Source organism: Manis javanica, chromosome 16, assembly GCF_040802235.1.
Source record: "Manis javanica isolate MJ-LG chromosome 16, MJ_LKY, whole genome shotgun sequence".
NCBI classification, from domain to species: Eukaryota; Metazoa; Chordata; class Mammalia; order Pholidota; family Manidae; genus Manis; species Manis javanica.
In genome coordinates this window covers 55,817,516-55,844,438 of record NC_133171.1, presented here as the reverse complement: position 1 = coordinate 55,844,438, position 26,923 = coordinate 55,817,516, and the positions used below count along the sequence as shown (strand labels likewise).

The 26,923-nt window shown below is 50.0% G+C and overlaps 2 protein-coding genes across 8 annotated transcripts in view; one reads left to right on the top strand and one right to left on the bottom strand.

Moving 5' to 3' along the window:
- TCP11 (t-complex 11) overlaps positions 1-26,923 on the bottom strand; it is a 155,561-nt gene that overhangs the window by 115,044 nt on the left and 13,594 nt on the right. The gene's annotated exons all lie outside the window — the stretch shown is intronic.
- Positions 1-26,923, top strand: part of SCUBE3 (signal peptide, CUB domain and EGF like domain containing 3) — a 34,237-nt gene that overhangs the window by 2,008 nt on the left and 5,306 nt on the right. For 3 of the 7 annotated variants that reach the window (XM_073224666.1, XM_073224660.1, XM_073224664.1), the window contains exons 2-16: positions 11,404-11,526; positions 12,470-12,595; positions 15,201-15,335; positions 16,283-16,408; positions 16,601-16,717; positions 18,808-18,855; positions 21,594-21,710; positions 23,360-23,482; positions 24,181-24,297; positions 24,617-24,742; positions 25,032-25,148; positions 25,298-25,402; positions 25,703-25,819; positions 26,150-26,308; positions 26,535-26,750. In XM_073224666.1, coding sequence (XP_073080767.1) covers positions 11,404-11,526; positions 12,470-12,595; positions 15,201-15,335; positions 16,283-16,408; positions 16,601-16,717; positions 18,808-18,855; positions 21,594-21,710; positions 23,360-23,482; positions 24,181-24,297; positions 24,617-24,742; positions 25,032-25,148; positions 25,298-25,402; positions 25,703-25,819; positions 26,150-26,308; positions 26,535-26,750 — 1,872 coding nt within the window. The remainder of the gene's footprint in view (positions 1-11,403; positions 11,527-12,469; positions 12,596-15,200; positions 15,336-16,282; positions 16,409-16,600; positions 16,718-18,807; positions 18,856-21,593; positions 21,711-23,359; positions 23,483-24,180; positions 24,298-24,616; positions 24,743-25,031; positions 25,149-25,297; positions 25,403-25,702; positions 25,820-26,149; positions 26,309-26,534; positions 26,751-26,923) is intronic. The other 4 variants (XM_073224661.1, XM_073224663.1, XM_073224662.1 and 1 more) reach the window with 4 other exon arrangements.

The window sequence follows — 26,923 nt, the reverse complement described above, 5'->3', positions numbered from 1 at the left end:
AGTCTCTTCTCCAGTCCTGGTTCCAGACAGCCCTGTACCTCTGCTGCCCCCAGCCTGGGAGCAGCCCCTCTCCCACTGTGGATTTGCTTGTGTTTTCATAAACAAAGCTGGCTTTTGTAGTGTGTGCTGACTTACTCATAACATGGAATTAGCTAGGGAGTTTAGTCTGAAGGAAGGGACAGATTTCATGCAGTAATCTAGAGAGACAAGATAAGGGCTGCTTTCAAGTTGGAGCCAGTTTCTTTAGTGGCCCAGTGACACTGGGGGGCTGCGGACAAAAGCGAGAGCAATCAGCATATTCACAGAGGCTTTTGGAGCTGATGGAGACTCCTAGAAGGGACAGGTGCCTTCAGGCTCAGGCTTTCAAGCCTGGGCAATCATCCCATCCTTCAGGGACCCAAGGACTCAGAATCCTTCCAGGTACTCCAGGGCTCCCTCTTTCATCTGACACCCAGCCAGGTGCCATAGGAAATGCAGCCAGAATGGAGGCCTCTGCCTTCAAGGAACTTACAGACTAATAGTTTTGCCCGGGAATTATCTCATATTCAGGCTATACATGCTCTGACTAGGCTGCAGTTAGCTTTGCATTTTCCTTCTGAGTCTAGCTGGGCATAAAATCAAAAGCTATCATTTCAGCTACCTTTGATGCTGCTATTCAGGAAATGTATCAACCTGGTCTGCCAGAGATTGCCTAACAGCAGGTCCGCTGGCTTAGAGGGGTGTCTCTGGACCCGTGTCTTCAGGCCAGTCAGTGCTGCAGGAAGGACAAGCACTGACTTGACAGGGCAGCTTACCCATAGACAGAACGCGGTGTGCATCCCTTGGCCCCAGGCCTGTCTCCTAGGTTTCACCAGGCCAGCAGGTATGTCTCTAACGCCACACACTTTTAAATGAAGCTCTAGCAGGTCTTTAAAATAAAAATACCCTTGGCAAGTGTCTTGCACAGAGTTACTGTACCTCTGTAGATATCTGGGTCTCTGTCCCTTTTCTCCAGAGATTCCTTGGGGGAAAGCCAAAGTGGAATGGGATGAGGAGGGGAGGGACAGGAAGGGAGCCCTGAGTGTACAAGCGAGTGTGTGTGTGTGTGTGTGTTTTGCCACGATCACCCACAATTGACATAGCTGAGTGTCTACTGTCATTTAGTTGTTGTGCATGACTACAGATGTTTCAGTGTCTTTGAGAACTGTGTGGATGAGTGGATGGGTACGTTTGGGTGACTGGGAGTGAGTGAGCACGAGGATACGTGGTTTCAAGTGTTTTTCAAGTGGCTGTCTGTGTATTTTAAAGTAGACAGACTGGATAACCAAGATAATTTTTAACTTAAAAGCATTAATTTGCTTTGCTTTTTTGGGGGTGTGTGAGGGTGTTTTGCAGCAGTGGTTAAAAAGACTTAATCCTCACATAGGGCTCAGGTTACAGCTGAAAGAAAAGGTCTCCTGGCCTCCTAGGGAAAACTTGTCCCCAGGGCGCGGGCTCAGGGAGAGCCAGCCTGTCCGTTTAGTTTACCTGGCTGTTTTCTCCCCCATTAGGGATAGAATTTTGATAAAGTCATGTATTTAGAGTTTCCAAGTAACACCATCCCTGGGACTGAGCGCATCCATCTGGTGACAAACAGTGTGTCTCTGTCTCGGAGAGTCTCTCAGTGTCTCTGGATGTATGTGTGTCTCTCTCTTTCTTTCCCCCACCCCTCTCTTCCTCTTTAATGTGGCTGTTTCCTCTCCTCCCCGCTTCCCTGGGCTCCTGTGGCCAGCTCTTACAGTGAGGGACTGTTCCTCCTAGCCCCTCCCTCCAAAATATGAAATGAAAACCATAACCGTGTCAGCGGGTGCGGGCAGCCTGTGGGGGGCTGGCTGTGCCCATCTGAGCCACGCTGGAGAGGAAGAATGTCCTTCCTCACTCATGAAGCCTGATTTTCAATCAGTTGTCCCTAAGTCCACTCCCCCTTCATTTTTCCAGAAGGGTGGTGGAGGAGGGTGGACTGCTCAGGAATTCCTCAGAATCCCTTTGACCTCTCTTTTCTCGGTGACATGTCCCCTGGGGAGGTAGGGAAAACCTGGGGCCAGAGGGAGAATTTTTCCATTTCTTACCCTTCATCTTCTTGAGTGTCTACATACAGGGTGGAACAAGAGGGCACTAGAAGACACTGAGGCCAGATTACTACAGGCAGAGAAGGAAGACAGTTGTCAGCAACCCCTAAATGAGATTTATTTTCTGAAATCCTCAGGAATCTAAGAGCTTGAGAACCAGTTTGAGATGTGAGCAGCTGGGACCTGCTCCGGGTGTGAGTTTGGGAATGTGAGGTGTGCATGCATGCACTGGGGCATGTGAGTGTGCGTGTGCATGAGTCAGAGTGTGTGTGTGTGTGTGTGTGTGTGTGTGTGTGTGTGTGTGTGTGTGTGCAGTGCTCCGGAATGTGAGGTGTGCATGCATGCACTGGGGCATGTGAGTGTGCGTGTGCATGAGTCAGAGAGTGTGTGTGTGTGTGTGTGTGTGTGTGTGTGTGTGTGTGTGTGTGTGTGTGTGTGTGTGTGTGTGTGTGTGTGTGTGTGTGCAGTGCTCCGGAGGAAAGAGGAAGCAGGGTGATGTGCATTTTGTTTTCATTGGAGAAGTAAAGAAATGGAATGGTTAGGACTAATGCCTTGAAGTGAAGGTGGGGGAAGGGAGTGGATGGCTTCAGACCCTCTTAAGAAGATGGAAGTGGAGGGGCTTGATGCCTGACCTCACCCCAGTCCCTGCCCCTGGCTCTGGTCCCCAAGTGTCAGTGTTTGGGCTTCTGTTGATATCCTGTATCCCTAGCACATGACTGCTTATAAGAAAGAGTCCCTGTCAGGGCTGGAAAGGGCAGAGCTGCTCTGAGGCTGGCAGTGCCCGCAAGAGGCCCAGACCTGGGGATAGCTTCTTCAGGCTCAGTTATAAGATGGGAGTCTAGAAACAGGGATTGCTGGTCCTTGGAGGGGAAAGTGGTATAGTTGTCAACCCAGGGGAGTTCGGGGAGTAGAGGAGCTAGTTGCCTAGGCTGAGAGGGAACATGTATCCTTCCCTGTCTCCTATTGGCCCCTTTGTCACCAGACTGGCCACTATCCTTCTCCCATGCCCATATACTGCCGGCCCCAAATGACATTGGGGTGGGGAATCTGGTACCAGTGGGTATAGGTAAATGCAGAGCCTGAGAATTAGGGCCTCTGAAAAAATAAGTGAAATTCTCTTATTCACCTGTAGAGTAGACCTATCAGTAGGGACCCTTTCAGCTCTGAGATTCTGCTTCAAGCTGAAGGCAGAAGACACTATAGCAAACCTTATCCCTGCAGCTGGGCCTGCTCCAGCTCCCAGGCTGTTTTCTCCCTGAGCCCTGCTCCACTGCTCCACTGTTTCACTGCTTCTTGCCTGAGTCTGCGGTGCTTGGCTATTTCCTTTCTTCCTCCACCCTGGTTTTCTGGGGCCCTAAGTACCTTGTAGTTCTTACTATGAACTTAAGTGGGGTATTTCCCCCCTGGAAACAGCCCTTGCAAAACAAGTGTGTGTTTCTGTGTATGCAAATGTGTGTGCATCCAGTCCCATGGAGAGTGGAGCTGAAAAGTTTGTGTTCTGGGAACTGAATACTATCCGGGTGGGGCCCCAGGGCCTCAGTCCTTGGTCCTATACCTTATATTCTCAGCTCTAAGACTAGCCTCTGTGTTCTGCTCCAACCTAGATATCTCCCCTTTTCACACTAAGACACTATTTTGTAGTTGCCATTAGATGCTTTATTTGGCCCCACAGGTGGGCTCATGACCCCTAGATAGGATGTTGTGGCCCTCACTCTTACCTATGGTTTCATGGTGGCTGTAACCATAACCCTAGAGAGCTGTGGGGTTTGGACTTCGGAGCCACAGGCCAGGAGCTGTCTGTATCCAGTCACTGACGGTGACAAGCTGGGGAAAGACCTGGGCAGGAGCTGCTGGGCTGGAGGGAAGCTCCAGAATACGAAAACAAATCTAAGGAATCTCTGGCTGAGAGGATGGAGTGTCAGGATATGTGGGCATGGGGGAGGGCCTAGGAGGGGGCAGCTTGAAGGGTAGACCCTGGGGAGTAGGTTTACAGAGAGGACGTTTTTACAAGTTTCTAATTATATTTATTTGGAGTTTTCCTCTGGCGGTTTGAAGCTGTTAACAGCAGGAACCTGTATCCCTGGTGTTTGTTTTTGTTTCTAACCAGCTGCTTGGCCCAGCATAGTGAACCCAAGGGCAGGACACACCTGCCCACTGCCGCATTGCCCATCTCTTCATCACTGCAATTCTCTCTGTGCCCACTATGGTGCACCACCTTCCTTTCCTGCCCACCACTCAGCACTACTCTCCTCTGAGCAGCTCCCTATGCCCAAAGACTTAAGAGCATCCGCATGCCTATTGATTTCCTACCAGGGTCATCCAAATGCCAGTTCCAGGCCATTCCATGGTTATGTACTCGATGCTTGCTTCATACTGAACTAGGTGCTGAGTTGGGTTAAGGAGGCACAACGCCAAGACATGGATTCCTCCCTCAAGTATTTATGGAAGGCAGTGTGTAGTAAGAGAGCACTGGACTGGGAGTCAGAAACCTGTGTCCTGGCTCTTCACTATCTTTTGCTCTCTCCCAAGATAACTTCTCTGGGCTTGTTCCTCTTCTATATGAGAGACAGGACCATTTGAAGACCAAATAAAATAACCTACATGAAAGAACTTTGCACACTTAATGGAATTATGCATCATCTGGCATCACTGTTTTTTATGTTATTTTTTCCATCAATTTGAAGCGGTAAGACATAATCATGAAACTGGAAACTGACTGCGTCTGCCTACTGCCTGCCCCTCTCCCTCCAATGTTGTTTTTTCCTCCCCACCCCCGTGACCCTCTATCTTACCCTTCCTCTAAAAACCTCTCATTCCAGATTGTTGGTGTAGTCCACACTGAAAGGGAGACAATTCTTGTCCATTTAGGGGTACATTCAAATGAGCAAGAAGCTGGATTAGGGATAAGGTGGGACTTAAGAGAGAAAATAGTAAAGCCTCCTGATGGGTGATGAAGCTCTCAGGTTTAGCCCCACTCTCCTCCAGTCACCAACACCAACTGCTTTTCCTGGCTCTTCAGTTGAGCTGGGGTAAAAGGAAGAAGGTGCTCTGCCTCCTCTCCATGGGGTCATCTTTGCAGTTTCCTGGACTCTCCAGGCTTCTCTCATCCCTGCCTAGGCTGTGTCCAGGCTGAGGATGAGCCCAGGCTCCAGCTAAGGTCACACAGTCTCAGCCCAGCTGGGAAGACAACCTGAGAAGCCAGAGCTAAGAAGCCAGGCTCCGCTGGCTTTCCCTTGTTGCCCTTTTGGCCTAGAGGTAGAGCACATGTGCACATATGCAGGCACATGTGCACCTGCTGCAGGTTAGGGTGTCAAGACCAGACCCTGAAAGGTTCTACTTTGGACATTACTTATTTTTGGGGAGGCAACATGGAGGAAAGTAAGGGAACTGACCAGGAGCAGCAATGGAATGCTGGTCTCAAGTGGCCCCTGGTGCCCTATCATCAGTGTTAGCACTAAGACTGGGGAACATCTCTCTGACAAGGATGCTCTGAAGAGATGCCTGAGCAGCCTCAAATAATGTCTGAAGACCCTGAGATCCTATAGATCCCTAGGAATCCTACCCTAGAGTCAGTGGTCCCAGTCTCTTCTGGTCTCAGCACCATCAAATGAGTGCCTTTAAGCAGGTATCTTCCTAAGCTGAAGCCTTCTCTGGGTTTCCTATCCTCCACTGTTATTAAGACTAAATGTCCTGGGACTGCCCTCCACCCAGAACAGTTGTGGGGTCACAGGAGAGTAAAGAAGCAAGCTTTTTCTCTGTGGTGACATAGAGAGGATGCCACAATATGAATCTCATCCACTCACCCACCAACTCATCCATCTGTCCACCCACTCACCCATCTGTTTAACAAATATTTGCTAAATGCCTTCAATGTATGAATCTGTCTTGTTCATTGCTGAGTGCCCAGCTGCTAGCACAGCGCTTGGCATGTTGCAAACATTGGCATGTTGCTCAATAACTATTAGTTAAATGGTGGAATGAAAATACCCAGCCCTATTCCAGCTGCTGTACAGATTTCAAAGAAGCCATGGCCTCAGGGAGCCTACAGCCTTAGTCATAAGATAATTTACATCAACTAAAGTTAAATAATGGTACAAAGAAGTAGCATGTAAGAGGCATCACAAGATAGTCATTGATTAGGCAGTCTAAGAACCTGACAGTAAATACACCATGAGTTAAGAGGAAAAGTAGACCAGAGAAGCTAGAACAGTCATAGGCAGCAGCTCCTGAACTGGGTCCTCAGTAATGGGTGAAATTCAGAAGCACATGGAGAGGCCATGAGGGGAGTGAGGTGGACACACCAGACATCTGGGCTAACCTGGCTGGGGCAGGAGGAATATCACAGTCATGCAGGCACATCAGGACACAGACAAGCTGCTCAGACCCACGTCACTGGGCCCATAACTACCCCCATGCCCTGAGTGGCCAGGTGACTATGGAGGTAATGTACAGGTGGTATGGACTCTGCCTCAGGGTGTCTGCTTATCAGCAGCCTGCAATCTTGCTCATCTCCATTCGTTATTCCTGAACTGGACCCAGGCAAAATTTTGAAGTACATGAAACATTTCCCTGGGGGTCCTCATGCTTTCCTTTTGGGGTACACTTCCCCATCCGCAGAAGGGAATCTTAAAAGACTGCCAATGTTGCAATAATAACCCACCTTTTCTGGTCTGTCCTCTGACCCTCATGTCCTCCACCTACATCCCACACTCCCTCCTTACATTTTTAGAGTTTACAGAGCACTGTGCTAGGTACAGAAGCAAATCCAGAAATGTCAGATGGCAGTGGGAAAGCTGGTGCAGCTACAGACCTGTGCATTCATGCCACAGGAGGGTGAGGCGGGCTGCTCTGGGCTCATCTTTGGTATTCTGCAGCTGTCGCTCTCTCCTAGTTCAGCTTTTGATCTGTCCCAATGCCTGGGGTGGGCGTAAGGGCACAAAAGAATAGTTTTCACAAAGAGTTATGGGGGGCAGCTGTTTCATTCCCAACTGCCTCTCATCCAATTCACCCTCCTGCTTGGGCAGTTCCTGCCATAAGTAGGGTAGGCAGTGGAGCGAGTACCTTCAGGGATATGTCTTCCCAAAATTGTATTGTCACATGCTCCCCTGGTGCTGCATTTCCCCACACCAGGCCACAAATGGGGCTGTGATAAGGTGAAAGTGGGAGAAGAGAGGCATTCAGAAAGGATACTGGGGAGAAAGTTGGAAAGAATAAAAACAGCGAAACTTTCTGAGCACTTACTGGATGCCTGCATTGCAGTGCAATACTTGGTAACCATTAATTCATTTCATGCTCATGGCAGTCCCACAAGGAGGTGCTATTCTTATCCCCATTTACAGAGGAGTGAGCAGGTAAGTTCAGAGGCTGGCCTGGCACCACACGGACACAGGTGGGGCTGGCATTTGAACTGACATGGTATCACTCCAGAACACCTCTTCTCAAGCACTCTGTTATGTTGCTGCTCCCAGTCTCTTACCAGCTTGGGCAGTAGTCTACTCACATTACCTGAGTTGGGAAGGAAAGACAGACAGCAGCCCAGCTTCACCCTAGAGATCCTAATGCAGCTGGTCTAGGAGAGGGCCTGGACATTCACATTTTTTAAAAGGTCCCCAAGGAATCCCAGTATGTAGCCATGGTTGAGAACCACTGGTCTAAACCAATCAATGCCCAACAGCATCAACTGGTTTGTTAGGCCTGAAAGAATGAGCTAAGGTGAGATGTGTCTGTGGGCATTGAAGGGATCCCTGCATGGGCAAACTGTAAGAGGGCAGATGTGGTGGGAGCGAGCTGTGAAAAGAATGAACTGGCATAAAGAGGAGACACTGGATAAAATTTGGAGCCCCATTTCAGAGCTCTGTTGTAGGCCTGTTCTTCAAAAAGATTCCCTCCAAATAGTTGAAGGCTCCCTTCCTCAGTGAGTGACCAGCCAAGTGAGGAAAGCTGAACATGTCACGCAAGATGGTTTTAGAGCATTAACAGATCAACTCAGCAGTAGCTGCAAGTGAGCTGAGGCAAACTGAGTCCCTATGACCAGGAGCTCTCCAGGAATAGGGCTTACCAGGAACAGCTTTTGGGAAGACAATTTTGAGCCACATTTAGGAAGCTGGGCACAGTGTGGCTAGAAGAGAAAAGAGAGGACTGCATCTCAAATGTGAAGAATATGGTGTGTGTCTGAATGCTTGGAAAGGGGTAGAATGGTTAGGTGTTGTGGAGGGAATAGGGAGGAGATAAAGTCCTCCAGAACAGTGATTCTCTGCTGGAGAGGGATAAGCATTTGAGCAGGGAGATGAGAGAGGAAAGGTGGTGAGAAAAGTCCAGCTGCTGGAAGGGTCTACAGGCTCTGCCAGAAAGCATAAGTTTGCTACAGTCAGCGTCAGGGTCCATTCTGGGTCTGGTGAGCACTGAATTGGAGGCAAAGGAATGAACTGGCAGCCCAGACAGCCTGATGCAGACCCTAGTGAAGCATCAGCTGATCAGAGACAGGCGTATACTTCTAAGGTGGCCAGAGAGGAGGAGCTTCCCAGTGAGGTTCCAGGTCGCCCTGCTGGCTGCTGGTGAACGGACGGTGAGAGACAGGAGAGTGCTCGCAGCAGGTGAACAGTGTGATATTGTCCAAGGCTGCATGCCTGCTTCTGAGACCCAAGACTTCTCTCTGGTAAGGGGTGATCATCCACTCCCTCCTCCAGGGACCCAACAAGGATCAAGCCTTAAGCCATTCAAAGACTGGAGTTAGTTGTCACAAAATATTTTTCCCTACCATGGCTGGCAAATGTAAATGTGGGGACAGAGAATAAGGACTTAGACCTCAGGTGCCTTGTCTTTCTTCATGCATTTAACCACACTTGAAATTCCCTCTTTCTCCTCCGACTGTCCAACACTTACCCAACTTCCAAAACTCAACTTGAATCCCACTCCTCAGGAAGTTTTTTTGGTCTACCCAAGCCCAGCAGTATCCCTTACTCAGAATTTCTAAAACAGTGCTGTCCAGTAAAACCTCCCGTGACGCTGGAAATGTTCCCTGTCTGTTCTGTCCACTATGGCTACACGTGGCTATTGAGCACTTGGCCTGTGGCTAATAAAACCAAGAGACTGAATTAATTAATTTAAATTTAAATAGCCACATGTGCCTACTAGCTACCATCTTAGCCCATTCCTAGAGCATGTGTTGTCTAAAACAGTGATTTAATACTTATGATCTCAAGTGTCTGTATACTGGAGACCTACTGTTTACCAGATACCTTAGTAGGTGCCTTGCACAAATTATCTTAACTGACAACAGCTTCTCATAAGAAGGTATTATCACCCCCATTTTAGAGAACAAGAAATAAGAGAATCAGAAAAGCCTCCTGAAAGAATGATCGAGCTGGATTTGAATCTGGGATTGACTAGATCCAGAGCTTGTGCTCTTTTTATGATACTACATTTCTTAGTACCATTTTCTCTTCATCAGTTGGACAAACTGATTCTATAGGTAGCCTCTTACTATCTGCAGAGGTCCCTCTTGCCATCTCTTATAAACTAGTTGTTCATGCCCCCTCTTCTACATTTGACTTTGGGTGAGTTCCTAGGGTGGGCCAGCAGGCAGACACCAAGACTGCAGAGCCTGAGTGAGGTGGCAAGTAAGTGTGAATTACAGCAATTAGTCACTGGGCAGGCATGGTGGACAGGGCAGGCAGAGTTGGAAGGTAGGGTGCAGAGCTGAACAGAAGCCTGGAAGATTTGAGGCAGGAAGTTTGAGGCTCTGCTTCCAGAGTTCAGTTCTCACCCCAGGAAGCCTCAGTCCTGTCCCCAAAGTACTTCTTGGGATATAAAAGCAGAGGACAGTTAACAGTTTCAAACTAGGATTCATGGGTGTCTATAAATTGGAGTGATTATTGGTCTACTTTCAGTAAAAAATATCAAGAACCTTAAGGATTTGGATTCAATAAGTAGGCATTAAAGACTGAGATTCTGCATTTTATCAAAAGCCAGGCAATTCTTGTTACAGTCTTGATTTCAAATCCCATTTCTTTAACTTGCAGGTTGCTACTTATACACTATTTTGGGTTTCAGTTTACAGCTAGCAGTCCTTCCTCCTCTGATCTTCCCTTTAAGAGATTCTTAAGCCTGGCTGCACATTACACTCACCTGGGGGGCTTTAGAAAAATACTGATGGCCAAACTCCAGACTAATTGACCAGACTCTCTGGGGCTGTGCTCAGGCATCTCCTAGGGGAGTTGACTCTGATGTACAGCCAGGGCTGAGAACCCCCCTCATCTACCACTCAACCACAGCCTGCTTCATGTTTCCTATTTGTCTCTCCTTTTGGCTGGGCTGTCACCTCTGACCCTGTGTAGCCTTCAGTATAGTACCTTTCACAAACACACTTTAAAGCATGTCCAATTGAATGAAATATTTTCGTCTAGTTTAGTTCAGCTTTATAGGCACCATAACATTGCCTGGAAGTTGGACTCTTTTGCCCAAAGATAAGAAATGATTCTCATTCCTATGTCCTTTCTGAACCATCCTCTTGGCTAGATCTTGGGTCCCCTCTTCCTTTAGCATAGCTCTGTGAGAACCACCTCATGTCACACAGAGGTCCAGTAACAAGAGGAGCACCTGGGGTTAGATGCAAGAGCTCCAGGTGGCAGGATGGGTGCAACTGCCTGAGCTGGCTGGAGAGCCACGGGGGCTCCATCACCAGGTGTCAGGTTGTTGGTGATAGCCCCTTCCAGCTCCTGGTCCCTCCACTGCTGATAGCACAGGAGCCAGCACAGTGGCTGAAGGAAATCTTTCAGGTTGGAGGTTCTTTCCTCTAAAGATTCTTGGTGACATGGTGGGCAAGTGGGAGCAGGCCTGGTCTCAAGCAGAATCATGAGGCAGATGAGGATTCCTCAGATGCCCATCTCCCTTTCTTCCTCCTTTTATTACCAATAGCCCCCAGACCCTGCCACTTTCCCAGAGGCCACTGTTCTCTTCCCCTCCCTCTAAGCCTGCTCTAAGAAAGGTAAACTAATTCACACTGGGTTGAATATTTCTAATCAAGTTAAGTGTGCTACCCAGTTCCAGGTTTCTTTGTTTATATTTAAATAAAAGAGGAGTGTTTCAAATGATGGAATTTTAGCTGTCATTGTGGATTAAGTATTTTTGAGGGGAGTACAGGCTTTTTCTGAATTCCTGAAATTACAAAGTCTACTTGAAATCAGGGATGTGGGAGAGCACCTGCTTCTGGGGATGCTGCTCTGTCTATTTTAAAGGAGAGATTTTGCCTTTGGGGACTCACCTTCAAGATACCCCTTGGGACACACCAAGTCTCATGTATCCATTCTCCTGCCAGATGTGGACGAGTGTGTAGAAGGGACCGACAACTGCCACATTGATGCTATCTGCCAGAACACCCCACGGTCATACAAGTGCATCTGCAAGTCTGGCTATACAGGGGATGGTAAACATTGCAAAGGTGAGGCTGGGAGTGTGTCTGGAGAAGGGGGACTTGCCTGAGTGGGGAAACCAGTGGCACTGTTCTCATTTGCCATACTGTGCATTACACTAAGGCCTGCAGTCCCTGATAGATGGACACAGGGATTAGGGATGGGAAGCTATTTCTTCTGGGAGGTGGGAGGGTACCATTTTCTAATTTTCTCAGAGACACTATGTAGGCTAGCTGAAGCCCTGGCATGGGAATAGTTCACAGCCCCACAGCCTGGCTGGGTGGGGGGACCACAGTCATGGGACTAAGGCCTCAGGTTCTCTGACACTGGAACCTCCATCCTTGGATCCTTACACCTTGCCCACAGAGGATGAGGACAGTAAATTTACTCCACAGGAAATTTATACTTTTAACAGACACATCTTCCCCTCATAATTACAGCAAGAAAAATTAGAGCATGTTATTTTAAATGTATGACCTTCAGTGTGTTGGTAAGACTTCAGTGGATAAGGTACTTGTCCTACATTAACTACATTAATTCCTGGTGATATTATGAATTGAAAAGTGATTTTTTTTCATACCTAGTAGGAATCTTTAAAAATATTTATATCCTTTGACCAGGAATTTTAGGGACTTATTAAAAAGAAGTTCAAAGAAATAATATATGAGAGATGTTCTTTGATGAATTATTTATGAAAGTAAAATAAATGAAAGAAATATCCTAAGTTATGATATAGTGACACAATGGACTACTCTGTTACCATGTACAGAGTTAATTAGACTGGGTAGAGACATGTAAAAATACTTATGACTTAAGCTAAATGAAAATAGCAAAATGCAAAATGGTATGTAGGCTATGAAAGTAACTGTATAAACACACACAGTGATTTTGTATTTTTAAAAAACCACCACAAGGCTGACCTTGGGGTGGACAGTTGGGGGTCTAGCTGCCTCAGCAATTCTTTGCCCACAGATGTGGATGAGTGTGAACGAGAGGATAATGCAGGTTGTGTGCATGACTGTGTCAACATCCCTGGCAATTACCGATGCACCTGCTATGATGGATTCCACCTGGCACATGATGGACACAACTGTCTGGGTGAGTAAGGGAGAGTTGTGGGAAGGGATGCCCTATGGGGAAGGAGGTATCATCGGCATTTCCCATTTCCCAGGCAAGGAGAGGCAAGTTCTCAAAAAGGTGCATTCTCACAAAATAGAGGATAAGGTCAGCCTCTCCTTTGAGAGTAGGCACTGAGGATGAAATAATCCTGCTGTTGGATGAAAAACATCAAAGGGCATGCTGCCAGGAAGTGCCCCCGGGGCTAGGGTCAGGAGATGACAATAGTAGGCTTTGCCACAGTGGGTAGAGCATAGTAGAAAGTTCGGAGGGTCATTTGGCTCCAGACAAATGCTGGTTCTTTTGCTTATTAGCTATGGAGCCTTGAGCAAATCAAGTAATCTCTGGGCAGCTCAGCTTCTTCATCTCTAAAATGGGGATGGTAATATCCCACTCAAAAACCTCCTGGGTGAATCACCATGAGAGAACATGTGTAAAGAGCTCTGTACAATCCTTAGTACGTAGTAGGTGCCTAATAAACAGGAGGAATGTTGTGGATAATAATGTGCCCAGGGGAGCCTCTGACCCTTAAAGGCTGGTTTTCTCCCAGCTCTTGCTGCAATCTCCAGCTCACCCTCTCCTCACTTCTGAGGCCTCAGCCTGGCCTGGTCTCCTTTGTCCCATGAGCTAGATCAGTGATAAGAGAATCTTTAGGGAACTCAACTCAACTTTGGTCTCTATCATTTTGGAAAATTATACTGGGACCATATCAGATTCTTCTCTAAGAGGAAAAAGTAAGCCCAGAGCAAAAAAAAGGAACTCGGGTCCTCTCCTGAATTCTGTCTCTCTGGTACCAAAACAGAAATAGGAGACTGGAAGAATAGAAGGCCAGGAAAGGAAGAGAAACGAGAGGAATGATGTCCAGGAAAGCAGGATACCCAGGATTCATTGGCCAAGGAGAGCCTCCTTACTATAGAGCTGTCTCTCAACCCAGTCACATTCCATCCTTGGACCAGGTGTATAGGTTTCTGCTTCCAACCCAGGCATCTAAACCCTGATCCCTGCTGGGTCCTTACCCTGGGCCCTGGCCACCTATCCTACCACTTAGCTGTCAGGGAAGGACCTTACTTCTCATCTGCCCAGTAATCTGTGAAGGCCTCTTTGGGGACTACTTTGGAAAGATGACACTTGGACCAGGACAGTTAGTTACCCACAGGTCTGTGAACATCAGCTTCTAAGTTCTAAGTTTCCCAGATTCTCACCAAGTCTAGTTTCCCTGTAAATGCTTTGGGGACAACCAACCAGAGAGATAAGAGAGTAAGTAGAGATGGAAAGGGTCAGGGGAAGCAAAGGTCTATCTAACCCTAACCCTAGGATTGGTGTTCAAGGTCTCAGTCCTACGTTTGGCTTTTAGGGGAACTCTGAGTGAGTCTAACATGCCCTGGGCCTCGGTTTCCCCTCTGAGAATTGGAGAAAAGAATTTGGCTAGAGTAGCAAAGTCACAAGGTTGGGATAGAAAGGAGCAAATAGGATGGAATGTAAGATAGGACAAGAGCAGAAAGACAGGGAGGGAAGAGTCAGGGGTGTAGCAAGAGATGGGTGAGGGACATGAACAGGCAAAGGAAAGGACACCTCCTTGGTTTTCCCAACAGGAGCACCTCTCAGACAGGAGTCTGCTAAATCCAGGCCCCTCTCGTGGCCAGAATGGAAAGGCACAGCTTTCAGAGCTCAGCAGAGAGCATGGGAAGAGAGGGGCAGATGAGGCCTTCAGGAGCCCGGATTTAAGCATCTACATGGGGAGCAATCTCCTTAATGCCTCCTGGGCCAAGGAAGACTGAGAAGGGCTGTGGACTTGGGAGGGCAGTAGGTGGCACAGAGACCGAGTCAAGGCATTGAGTGGGAGCCCCATGATGAGCTTGGCTCTGGGGCTGGGGGTGGTGATACTGGGTGGTGATTGGGGTGTGGCCTAGAAGCTCTTCCCCCATCCCTCCCTGCCAAGCTACCAGACTTTGTTTTGTTAAACCAAAATAGGAGAAAGTCTAGAAAATATGGCAGTAAGCCCAGGCATGGAGGAATGGGAGGAAAGACAGGGCCATGGCCTGTCCACAGAAATCGGCCCTGCCCTGCAAGAAGCCGAGATTCACCACCTTCCTCCATGCCGCCCCTCTGGCCACAGCACCGTGGCCGTAGCTCTCCCTGCACATGGAGTCCATTTCCCAGATTCTCTGATTCCTGGCTGATTGTCACAACCAGCTGCCGCCAGTTCCTTTCCCTGACCAATCTCCATCCTTATCTCTGTTCCTCTTGCTCTGGCTCCTTCCCTGACCTCGTCTGCCCTCAGACTCAGTTTGAACAGGTAAGGAGAAAGGGAGGCAAGTGTTCACCTCAGTGAGCCGAATTCAAATGTCCCTTCCCTCTGCTTAGCTCCCCAGTTCTGCCCTCTTAGAGTGGCCTCTTAAAGAACAGCAGAACATGAGCTGATGAGAGGGTGACAACTGCCTGGCCTAAGGCTGGGTGTGGAATTTGGGGTGTGTGTGTGTATGTGTGTGTGTGTGTGCTGCTCTCAGCCCTTGGTGCTTAAGTCCCAGGGCACACCCTTAACCCTGGCCTGCATGCCATGGCCTCAGCAAACACCTGTCCTGCACAGATGTGGACGAGTGTGCTGAGGGCAACGGCGGCTGTCAGCAGAGCTGTGTCAACATGATGGGCAGCTATGAGTGCCACTGCCGGGAAGGCTTCTTCCTCAGCGACAATCAGCACACATGCATCCAGAGGCCAGAAGGTCAGCCCGTGTGACCTGGGAGGGCCCAGCCCTGCACTCCCAGGCTTCTCTTTCCATTTGCTTGGGAGCTTTCTCTCAGTACCCCCTAGGTCTCACCCTCTGCTCTTTCTCTTGTCCCTCAAACCAATCATATTCTAAGGGCTACAGGAACAGTCATTCTGTTAGAGCAAAACCTAGAATAATTCATTTGGGGCTGAGTAAGTGTAGGACTGAGGCCATTGTGGGGCATCCTCTATGTCCAGACCTGAGGTGCATGCTGTTCCTAATTGCAGTGGCTGAGCTCTGAGCTGCTATTATCTGAAAGGGCCTCAACATACATTATTCCTTAGATTGGAGTAGGTGGGCCAGGCAGGAATAGCAGGGTATGTGTTATTTCTATGACTGGACCCACCCACTTCCCAGACTGTGACATCTCTGAGGGCAGGGACTATGTCTAATTCATCTTTATATCCCCAGAAACTAATATACTGCCCTGCATGTAGTGGGAACTTAATAAATATTTGTTGAATAAAATCATATAGTAATTACCTGTACCAGTTGTTCTTACTCACATTATGTTATTTATATTCTTTCCAGGGGAGATCTGAGGGAGCAGATCATGTCTTATATTTTTCAGGGTCCTTTCTAAATCCACCCAGTACCAAGCACAGTGCTGGGCAACTAATTAGACACTATTTTTTGGTTGTTGAAGGATGGTAATCATGCAGGTTTTCCTGGGGCTAGGTCGCAATACCTTACATCACGTAGAATGGCTCTGAGTTCTGCTTAGTGGCACCCAGCTCTGTAGGCAGGATGGGGGCCTGTGAGGGAGAGGGTCAGTCTCCTCTCTGCGTTGCAGCTTCAGTGGGATTTTCCTAATTTTTTAGGCCCCAACTATTCCTTCTAGTTTCTTTTCCTCTAGGTGTCCAGGAGTACAGAACATTCACCCCCTTCCTCTTCCCTTTTAGAAGGAATGAATTGCATGAACAAGAACCATGGCTGTGCTCACATTTGCCGGGAGACACCCAAAGGGGGTATTGCCTGTGAATGCCGTCCTGGCTTTGAGCTCACCAAGAACCAGCGGGACTGTAAATGTGAGATAAGTAGTAGGGCAGTTGGGGAGAAGGGGAGACAAAGAGGAAGGGTGGGGGGCTTTGTTAGCAAGAGGTGGGAGGAAAAGGGAGCAGGGGAGAGGCAACTAGATAAGATGGCCAGTTCCCGTGTTATGGAAAACTGTGGTACCCAGGGAGAAGCAAGCTGACAGACCTCCTGCCCTCTCTGCACAGTGACGTGCAACTATGGTAACGGTGGCTGCCAACACACGTGCGATGACACAGAGCAGGGTCCCCGGTGCGGCTGCCATGTCAAGTTTGTGCTCCACACTGATGGGAAGACGTGCATCGGTGGGTGAGGCCAGTGGAGAACTCAGTCCATCTGTGATGGGGGTGGGGGTAGAGGCCCTTGGGAACCAGGGGATAGGGGAGCACATGGGGCCCAGGTGCTGGGCTCAGAATGACTGGAGAGTTGAAGATCCAGAGAATGCCAGGTCTAGTGAGGGACAACTGAGAAATTGAAGGGCTCGCATAACCCTCTCCTCCCCTACCCATGGGTTCTACTGACCTGCCCCCAGGAGCCTCACCATCCTCTCTGTCCAGGTTGAAGTGTTGCCAAACTGGGGATAATTAGCAGAGGTGTTTGTTGACCAAGGCTGTGGTTGAGAAGGGGTAGGAGATCTGGGACCATGCAGCAGAGACGCTGATTGACTGGTGTGGTAAGGTGGGAGCTGCCACAGCCCACTGTTCCCACTCTGCAACTGAGCCGGGGATAGAGCAGTCTTTCCTGGAGCAGCCAGCCCTGAACTGACACATGGGGTTTCCTGACTCCAGATACCATTTTGCCCTCTGTCCTTTCTCTTCTCACCCTCCTCCTGTAAATCCCCTTCCCAGCCCTGTCCCAGCCCCCAGGCTCCTTCTCTCTCCTCCACACTCCAGTGATACTCCCTCTCGGCTCTGCCCGGAGGCCTCCCACCTCCTCACCTACTCCAGCCCTCCATCCCTCTTGCCCTGATTTGGGGCCTTAACACCTGTATCCCTTTTTTGAATTCCTAGGCTTTACCTCACTTATCTTCAGGTACCACAGATGAGTTTAATTCCTTTATTTTTATTCCTAATTCCTTAAGTCTTTAGGTCACTAGTGAAGGCCAATTACTGTGCATTCACAAGTGCTGGGAAAGATGATGGAAGAAAGTGTCCTTTGGGAGAAGTGGAGAGGAAAGGGAAGGATGTGGGCAAGGGGCAAGGCTGTGTCTTGAGCCAGGCAAGGGGCAAGCTTGTTCGGTGGGCATTTATGGATGGCCATTCACCTCATCAGCTACCACATGCTTGGGGGATAGGAAGGTGTGAACAGTCTCTCTGTGTGCCAGACACATGACATTCCGTCTAAGAACCAGTCCTGTCTCACTCTACTGACCCCCTGTCTCCGCACACAGAGTGCTTTCCCCAGACACAGGACAGGGGAGCACATGATGCTCTTAAAAGTCTCCCTCAGGAACCTGTTCCAAAGACTTGGACACACAGTTCTTAAGTTCTTTCATTAAAATCTGTCCTTCTACATGTTTCCCTCTGAACTAACTCTTCAAAGATGCTGAAACATTTTAAGGTCTTCATGTTGCCTTCTCTAGGCTGGTTTGTTCCAGTTCATTTTTAACTCATTTATAAGTCTGATTCTTCTGCTTCCCAAACCTCCCACCATCCCCCGGGAACATGCACACATCCCCAGAGTCTCCCAGAATAAACTCATACAGTCCTTAAAGAAAAGCTGCACGTGTCTGGATAGAGCTCAGGACCATGGATGTGGGGCTGGGTCCCTCTGATTTCCTTCTGTTAACATAGTCCTGGGCACAGCTGCTTTTGAAAATACCCTTATTAAGCTTGAGCTCCTCTCTAATGCAAGACCCATTCCACCTTCTGGGCCATGACCAAGTGAGGCAGAAGAGAGCAAATAAGGCTGTTCTAGCATTCCCTGCTATGTTCTTTTCCAAGTTCCTCTCCCTCTTCTCCATTAGAGCTTATTTTACCTTGCCCTAATCTCATTTTTCTCCCCAGCCCTGGTAGGAGGAAACTTCATTGTTCAGGGCCATGTGGATATTCAGATTTAGTGGGGAGACTGTGAGAGGATGAGATCAGTTAGCAGAAAAGGTGGGCATCCTTTGGGATTTGGCAGCTTGTAAGACCTGAGATTGCACCCCAGCCCTGCCTTTGGCATGCTAGGTGGTACTGGGCCCATGACTGCTCCTCTCCGAGACTTAGTTTCCTGTCACTTGGTGGGAGCCCGGCTTCTTTGAGGATACCAGGCAGGACAAGGCTGGGGAGTGAGGTGCAGGAGTCTCAGGGCTCATCATTTGGGCTAGTGGTTTGGTCCTGCAGGGTGGAGGAGGAGGTGGGTAGGGGGCTCCTGCCCAGCATCTAAACAGCTTTTTTACAATGTCAAACAGGGGAAAGGCGGCTAGAGCAGCACATGCCCCCTCAGGCCGTTTCTAATGGTAAATATGTCTGCTCTCCACTTGCTCTCACCAGCTTGCTAGGGGAAGGGCTAACCTGCTGGGGCTCCCACTAACTGCATGCCCATTGGCCCAGCCTGACTGGACTCCGGCCTACCAGCAGGGCTCCCCCGGCAGCCTGGGTGCCGGCCCCATTGGGTGACAGAAAACCTGAGTCCCCAAGAGCTGGCCTAGGAGCCTCCATGTTGGTTTTTGTTTTGTTTTGTTTTGTTTTGTTTTTCACAACATAAGCCATTTATTATAAGTATCTCAGCCCAGGTTAACACAGCTATAATGAGAATCTAATTTCTTTTCCTGGACAAATGTATTAGATTTCAGATGTATTGAAATGTGTCCTGTGGCTGTTTGACACTTGAACCTGCATCTTGCTGGTAAGCCAGAGAAGGCATTGAGCAGAATTTGAATGCCTAGGAGGGAAGTTCTTTATTTAACCCCCCACTGGGCTGCATCTGTTTCTGGGTCTGTTCTCTAACCTTGGGAGGGTCTGTTCTCTAACCTTGGGAATCAACAAAAAAGCATCCTTCTTTTGAGTGTTTCACTCTTCCTCTGCCTCCATGTTGGTTTTGTCATTCTTTGGTCTTGTTACTCTCCTTCTCTCCTGCCTTCTCCCTCACCCGCCTCCTAACACCTCACCCCTTCCCAACCATCTGCCCCCCTCCCTCTGTCTGCCTTCTACACACTAAAGACCCAGCCAGCTCCATCTGACCCATTGTGCCCGCTGTGCTCCTGAGATGGGGGGCTAGGGATGAGTAGGTGCCATCTCCTCCTTGGGGCTGCTTTCTTGGGTTCTTACCCACATTAGTTCACAGTCTCAGCACCACTCACCATTCTCTTCCACCCTAATGGTTAAAACATTTTAGTTTAGACAGACCTGAGTTTAAATCCTGGCTCTGCCACCTTCTAACTATATGATCTCAAGCAAACTACTTTTCTCTATGATCCTCAGTTTACTCTTCTGTAAAATAAGGAGAGTAAGAGTCCTCTCTTAGGTTTGCTGTGATAACTGAAATAGTCCATGCAGAGCATCTAGTAAACACCTGACACAGAATAAGCACAGATTAAATCTTGGTTTTAATACTGCAACCCAAAGAGCAACAGGTTGAGGCCCTGCCATCCTGTTGCCCCAGCCTTGCCCTGGATAACACTGTCCTGCAGGGGTGGGCAGCTAGCAATGCCCTGGTTTCTGGTCCAACCTGGGATGGATATTGTGCCAGCTCTGCTGCTCCCCATTCTTGGTCCCTCAGAATGTACCTAGTCTTGGCACAGGATCTCTGTTCCCCTGTCCCGCCTCCAGGGCTTGGGGGCTCTCTTCTTATGCTAAGAGCATTCTTAGCAGGTAATGGCTGCACTTGGACCAGAACTCAGGGTTGCCTCTCTGGTTCCTTGGGAACCTCAGGAGAGACTAAGGTAGGAGGGGTACACAGGAGATCCCACTGTGGCTGCTCACAAACCTGGGCATTTGAGGAACCAGGGCATGAGCAGGGACTCACATGCAGAGCTGGGCTTCTTCTGGAGCCCTTGCCTTTCTGGTCTCCTTGGTGACAAGAGTTGGGCCTAAGCTTTAGGAATCAGAGATTCAAGAAGATGATAGTACTCACTGGTACTTTTCTCATTTAGTCCCTGATTCTGAGAACCACTCTCCTCTCCCCTAGTGGAGGCCTCAGAATTTTGTCTCTCTAATGGGAGAATTCTAGGCCCCCAGAGTATGGCCCACACCTCCTCCACAAGCCCCCACCCCACCCAAGCCTCATGCTGTTTGAGCTGATGGTTTTTTCCCTGGGCTCACCTGACCCTTCTGAACTGCAGTTTAAACCTGTTTTTCTCCTGCTCTGAATTCAGAAAAATAGGGAGAGTGACCCACCCATACTCCTTCCACTCGACCTCTCAGCAAAGGGAAAACTTACCAGTCAAGAGGGGGCAACAGAAGAGACTTAGCTCTGAGGTTCTCTAACTCTATCACCTACCTTCTTATCCCCTTCCTTCTCTGGATTCTTCTTCTCTTTTTGCTCCCTACAAAAGATCTCCCCATTAGGAAAGTAAAACAACAGAATAGGCATCTTATTTGCATCTGGAAATAAAAGGAGAGCTGGGGAGGAGTTGGAGGTAGCTGAGAAGGGGCTGGGAAATGACCAAGTATGTGCTGTCTCCTCTGAGGATGAGCAGTTAGACATGAACTAGGATCTTTCTTATGACAGCTGGGCAGGGAGTAAGGGGAAGATGAATTGATGGCCATCCCTCAGCTCTCTTAGGATCAACAGGCTCACTCTTCCCGAGATTGTCCCATCCTACCGCGACCCCCCCACACCGACCAAAGGCACAGTGGTGGGAGGACGAGGAAACTGTTCTTTCTTGTTCCCTGTCAGGGAGAACCACCCATACTTAGCTCCCCGGCCCTCCCTGAGCCCTCCCCTCACCACCTCCTCCACCCCCTCGGCACATTCCTGCCTGACAGCTCTGGCTTGTACCTGCCTCACTGCTGTCCACCTTGTTTCAATCAAGTAGGGGGCAGGGAAGTGGACTGCTTGGCTGCACTTGTGCAGGGATGGGGGCTGGGAGGAATGGGAGGAAGGGGGCTGGGAGCCTCCACTTAATTCTCTTCCTAAGGCACAGGGAGGCAGCCAAGGCCTTCCCTCAGGCCTCTGGGCTCTCCACTACCTTCAAGTTCGGGACTCCTCCAAGCTGATAACCTGGTTACCATCCCCTGCCTCCCTCCTAAACAGAGACCTGTGCTGTTAACAACGGAGGCTGCGACAGTAAGTGCCACGATGCAGCGACGGGTGTCCACTGCAGCTGCCCTGTGGGCTTCATGCTGCAGCCAGACAGGAAGACCTGCAAAGGTAAGTAAGGGCTTTCAGAGGACAGGAATGTAAGGGGAAAGGGCTGAGTTGGGACCAGAGATAGAGTGCCTATTATGGGACCTCCTCCATGCCCTGGAGGCAATTCTGATTATAAAAAATGAGGACTAAGGCTTGTCTCCTGTCCACCTTTCCCATCTCAATGCAAAGGGCACAAAACTTCCCACCACTTCTTTAGTGCCCCTGCCTCTACCTCACCTTTTTTTCCCCTTACTCTCATTCCTATCCCCCTATAGGTCCTTCACTCTCCTGGTTACCTCTCTTGGTTAAGGAACATGCCATTCACATTTGTCCCTGGGTCTAGAAAGGGCATTTGAGCCCTGACTATGTCACAGGAGTGTTCCATAACCTTCTTAACCCACATTGCCAGACTTTCCAAGTCGGCAGACTGTATCATCAGAGAGAGAACAGGGTAGCACTTAGGAGTGCTGATGCTGGAGGCTGGCTACCTGGGTTCAGATCCAAGCCCCGTGATCCTGTCTCTGTGCCTCAGTTTCACCGCAATAATGATGCTTGCCTCATAGGGATGTTGTAAGGAGTAAGTTATATACAAATTATATATAAAGTACTCAGTAGTGCCTGGCAAATGGTAAATACTTTGTGTTAGCTATTGTTATGGTTACAGTTTCCACATCATCCATTCTGTTTCCCCTCTTAATTAACAGATCTGCTGGAAAGGTGGAGTGGGGAAAGGAAAAGGGGAGGGTAGCCATACTGAAAATGATTCAGCAGGTTGTCCCCTGGTCACAAGGAGGGGACTGAAAGGAGAACTAGGCTCATTTTTTTGCATCTTTGGGCCCAACAGCTGGCAGAGAAGATGGGGGAGGCCAGGGGCAGCAGGTCAGCCAGCCAGAGTTGAGAGGTTTCCTTCTGGGAAGGGCTGTTGACAGGTATGCTGAGAGTGAAGTAGAAGACTGCCCTCTCTGCCCCCTCCCCCAAGTAGGGGCAAGTAGCCTGGGTCCTGTCTGCCACCAGCTTGGGGAACTTGACCTCAGGAAGGAAGCCACCCACCCACGCCACCCCCTTCCCTTCCTAGTGCTGAAAGCTGCCTCAGGCCTGAGTCTCTCCAGACCTCTCCAGTCCAGCCCCCTGCCTGGCCCTCCTCCCTCCCCCACCAGCTATCCAGCCTCACTGGCTCTCCTGGAGGTCAGCCTTGCCTGGCCTCTCTCCCAGCTCTTCTGTTAGTAGGACTGCCCCTTTGAATCTCCACCTCTGTGTGCTCCCCCAACCCCCATGACTCTTATGACAGGCAAGGGCAGGGAATAGAGAAGGACAGACCCTATGCACCAGCCTTTTGGGGAGGGGCCATGAGCAGCAAAGTGAGGGGCATGGATTAGCCCTGTAGGTCAATGCCTATCCCCTTCCTGCTCCAGGCAATTCCCTGAGGACCTGACTGTGGTTCCCCTCTATCCCCTTCTAAGAGGCAGTCTTAGGAAAGAAGGTGTTACTAATGGCACAGATCTCCTGAACAGGGAAGAAACATGCAGCAGTGAGAAAGGAGTCAGTAGGGGCAGGCCCAGGGCTCTCCTTGATTTTCTGTCTCTGTGAGGGAGGCAGGGACTTTGTCTCCTTATTTGTGCCCAGCCTTCAATATTACCTTTGATTCTCTCCACTTTGTCCTGCTTCCCCAGACATAGATGAGTGCCGCTTGAACAATGGGGGCTGTGATCACATTTGCCGCAACACGGTGGGCAGCTTCGAATGCAGCTGCAAGAAGGGCTATAAGCTTCTTATTAATGAGAGAAACTGCCAAGGTGAGCAGACTTGGGCCAAGGGGAAAGTCTTGGGAGAAATTCTTGGGGGCAGGAGAGCTTCAAGGAGACCAGAGGGCCACAGTCTGAAAAACTAACTAGACACTGTGGAAAATCTCCAGAGGTGGTGTCATGCTGCAAATTAGCAAATGTACCCTACCCCTTCCTCTCAGCAGACCAGCTCTGCACTGAGGCACACAGCTTGGCAAGGAGTGAGGCGTGAATTTCACCCCAGTCACATCCTTGGCATCATCTGCCCTTCCTAACTAGACATGGGGGCCCTGATCCATAGGCACCAGATCTCACAGTTCCTGGCTAACTCCAAAGACTCCAAGTGGAGGGGGCATAGGGCACCAGCTGGCTGTGGACTGCCCTGCCTCCGACAACGAATGGAACGGCGGCTGAAAGGGTCTCTGAAGATGCTTAGAAAGTCCATCAACCAGGACCACTTCCTGCTGCGCTTGGCAGGGCTTGATTATGAACTAGCCCACAAGCTGGGCCCAGTAGCTGGGGAGCGAGCTGAGCTGGTAGAGGCCTGTAGGCATTGTGACTTGCTGATTCTAGGGCTGGGCCAAGAATAGGGGCTCTTTCAATTTAAGGGGACAGCCAAGGGCCTTCACTTGGGCCCTTCACCTGAGCACAGGGTTCCAGGGTCGGGTCCCCCAAGACAGAGTCAGTGGCTTGAATCCTTGCTCTTCCAGATATAGATGAGTGTTCCTTTGATCGAACCTGTGACCACATATGTGTCAACACACCTGGAAGCTTCCAGTGCCTCTGCCATCATGGCTATGTGCTGTATGGTGTCACCCACTGTGGGGGTAAGCCAACAAATGTGGACCCTCAGCCACCCAGCACCCCCCCCACCTCCCCACCCATTGCCCCTTGACTCCTGTCTTCATCTCCTCAATTATAGCCCCCCTGGTAGGTAGGAGGGGAAGGCTTTATAAGGCCTGTCAGCTTGGCCCCTTCTCAATTGTTCTTTTGATCGGGGTCAGAGAAAAGGGAAGGAGGGCCTAGGTTTGAGCTCCTCAGGCATCATTTTGGAGTGCCTGGAACTCTAACCAAAGGTACTCACTGCCTGCTCCCTGGCTCCTCCCCCACCATTGTTTGTCTGTGTCTCCCTACTCCGTTCCCCAGATGTGGATGAGTGCAGCATCAACCGGGGAGGTTGCCGCTTTGTTTGCATCAACACTCCTGGCAGTTACCAGTGTACTTGCCCAGCAGGCCAGGGCCGGCTGCACTGGAATGGCAAAGATTGCACAGGTGGGCAGCGCCCTCTGCTGGCTACAGCTGACACTGCAGTTTTGGGCAGCTGGAGAGTTGAGGTCCTGCAAGGTGTGGAGTTACATGCTGATGAAGGTGTGAGGTAGTGCAGGGTGGAGATGTAGCCATCTGAGTTAGAGGCATTAAGTTTCTGGCAAATAATCTTTTCATCAGTCTCTGTACAATCCCAGTTCTGCATGTGTAGCTAATTCTCTTCCTCCAAATTACCCAACTGGGAGAGGGTGGGGAGGAAGGCCCTTTCCTCCTCAGGCCTCTCTCCCCTTCCTAGAGCCAGTAAAGTGTCAGAGCAGTCCTGGTGCCTCGAAAGCTGTGCTCAGCTGCAACCGGTCTGGCAAGAAGGACACCTGTGCCCTGACCTGCCCCTCCCGGGCCCGGTTTTTGCCAGGTACATAGAGGTTGCTGGATAGCTGGCAGGGAGGAAAGGCCGACTCTTCTGGCGGCTGCTCTGTTCTCCTTGGATTCCTCCAACAACTAGGCATTGGGGGGTAGGGGTGTGGGAGGCAGGTCAGAGCTGTGACAGCCCCCTTCTCTCAGAGTCTGAGAATGGCTTCACGGTGAGCTGTGGCACCCCCAGCCCCAAAGCCACTCCAGCCCGGGCTGGCCAAACTGGGAACAGCACAAACTCCAACCACTGCCATGGTGAGCACCAGCCCAGAGGCCTTGTTCCCACCTTACTCCTCTTGCTTTTTAGCCCCTATTTCTCTTCTTCATTAATCCTCCTGGCCTTTTTCCTGGATGCCCTTCTTTTACTCTGTAATTCTCCAGCCCTACTCCCTTGTTCCCTCTGCCTAACATCTGATTCCTTTAGCTTTCAAAATCCCTCTCCTCCAGTCAAGCTCTTGGCTTATTACCCAGCTTCTCAACACCTTCTTACAGCAATTCCCTACCCCAGGAGGCCCCCACCCCTCAGGCTATGCTGAGCTTCTACCATCCCTTTAGAGGCTGCAGTGTTGTCAGTTAAACAGCGGGCTTCCTTCAAGATCAAGGACGCCAAATGCCGCCTGCACCTGAGAAACAAAAGCAAAACGGAGGAGGCCAGCAGAATCATGGGGCCAGGTCTGGACTGGGGACCCCACTCCAATGGGCTGTCTGGCCACCAAACCCATCCTACCCCTCAGCTCCTCTGCTTAGAGAGACCTCCAAAAACCCACTGGCACCCTGAACTCTATAAAGAGCACAGGAAGAAGCAGTTGTAGGCATAGAGCCAAGAAAATCCTAGATATTCCTCTCACCTACTAATTGGTATCCTAGACTAAAAGAGGATTAAGTTGCAGTCATATATTTGGTAGGGTCTTTCTGGGTTGGGGTGAACAAGTGAGAGCTGGAAGTGAGAACTTTTCTTGTTCCCAGAGGGTACCCTTGGGGCTGACAAGGCCTCTCCCCCAGGTGGTGCCCCCTGCTCTGACTGCCAGGTCACCTTCATCCACCTCAAGTGTGACTCCTCTCGGAAGGGCAAGGGCCGGCGGGCCCGGACCCCTCCAGGCAAGGAAGTCACTCGGCTCACCCTGGAACTGGAGGCAGAGGTCAGAGCCGAAGAAACCACAGGTGGGACTGGGGACACTGTTGGGAGGAAGATGGAAAGGGGAGAGTAGACATGGGGAAACCACAGGTCTCAGCTACAGAGAGAAGGGGCAGACCCTGCCTAATGCCAAGCCCAGGAGCCAGTCCCTCTTACCACACCCCTGCTAGCACCTGGGTGTGCTCCCTTGCCCTCTTGCTGACAGCTACTCTGTTTCTCTTCCTTCCCTGACTCACCACCATCTACTACCAGCTGGCTGTGGACTGCCCTGCCTCCGACAACGAATGGAACGGCGGCTGAAAGGGTCTCTGAAGATGCTTAGAAAGTCCATCAACCAGGACCACTTCCTGCTGCGCTTGGCAGGGCTTGATTATGAACTAGCCCACAAGCTGGGCCCAGTAGCTGGGGAGCGAGCTGAGCTGGTAGAGGCCTGTAGGCCTGGGCAGCACCGTGCTGGGGCCAAGTGTGGTAAGGGAGTTTGCTGGGGAGCAGGGGAGTGGGGAAGGTCCAACTTGGGCCTGGATCACAGCAGGACACTTTATGGCCTGTTACACTTTTCAAACTGTGAGGCAGCCAAAACCTTCCTGCCTATCCTCACCTTCCTAGTCCCAGGCTGAAATCTAGAGGGACATCATATGAGG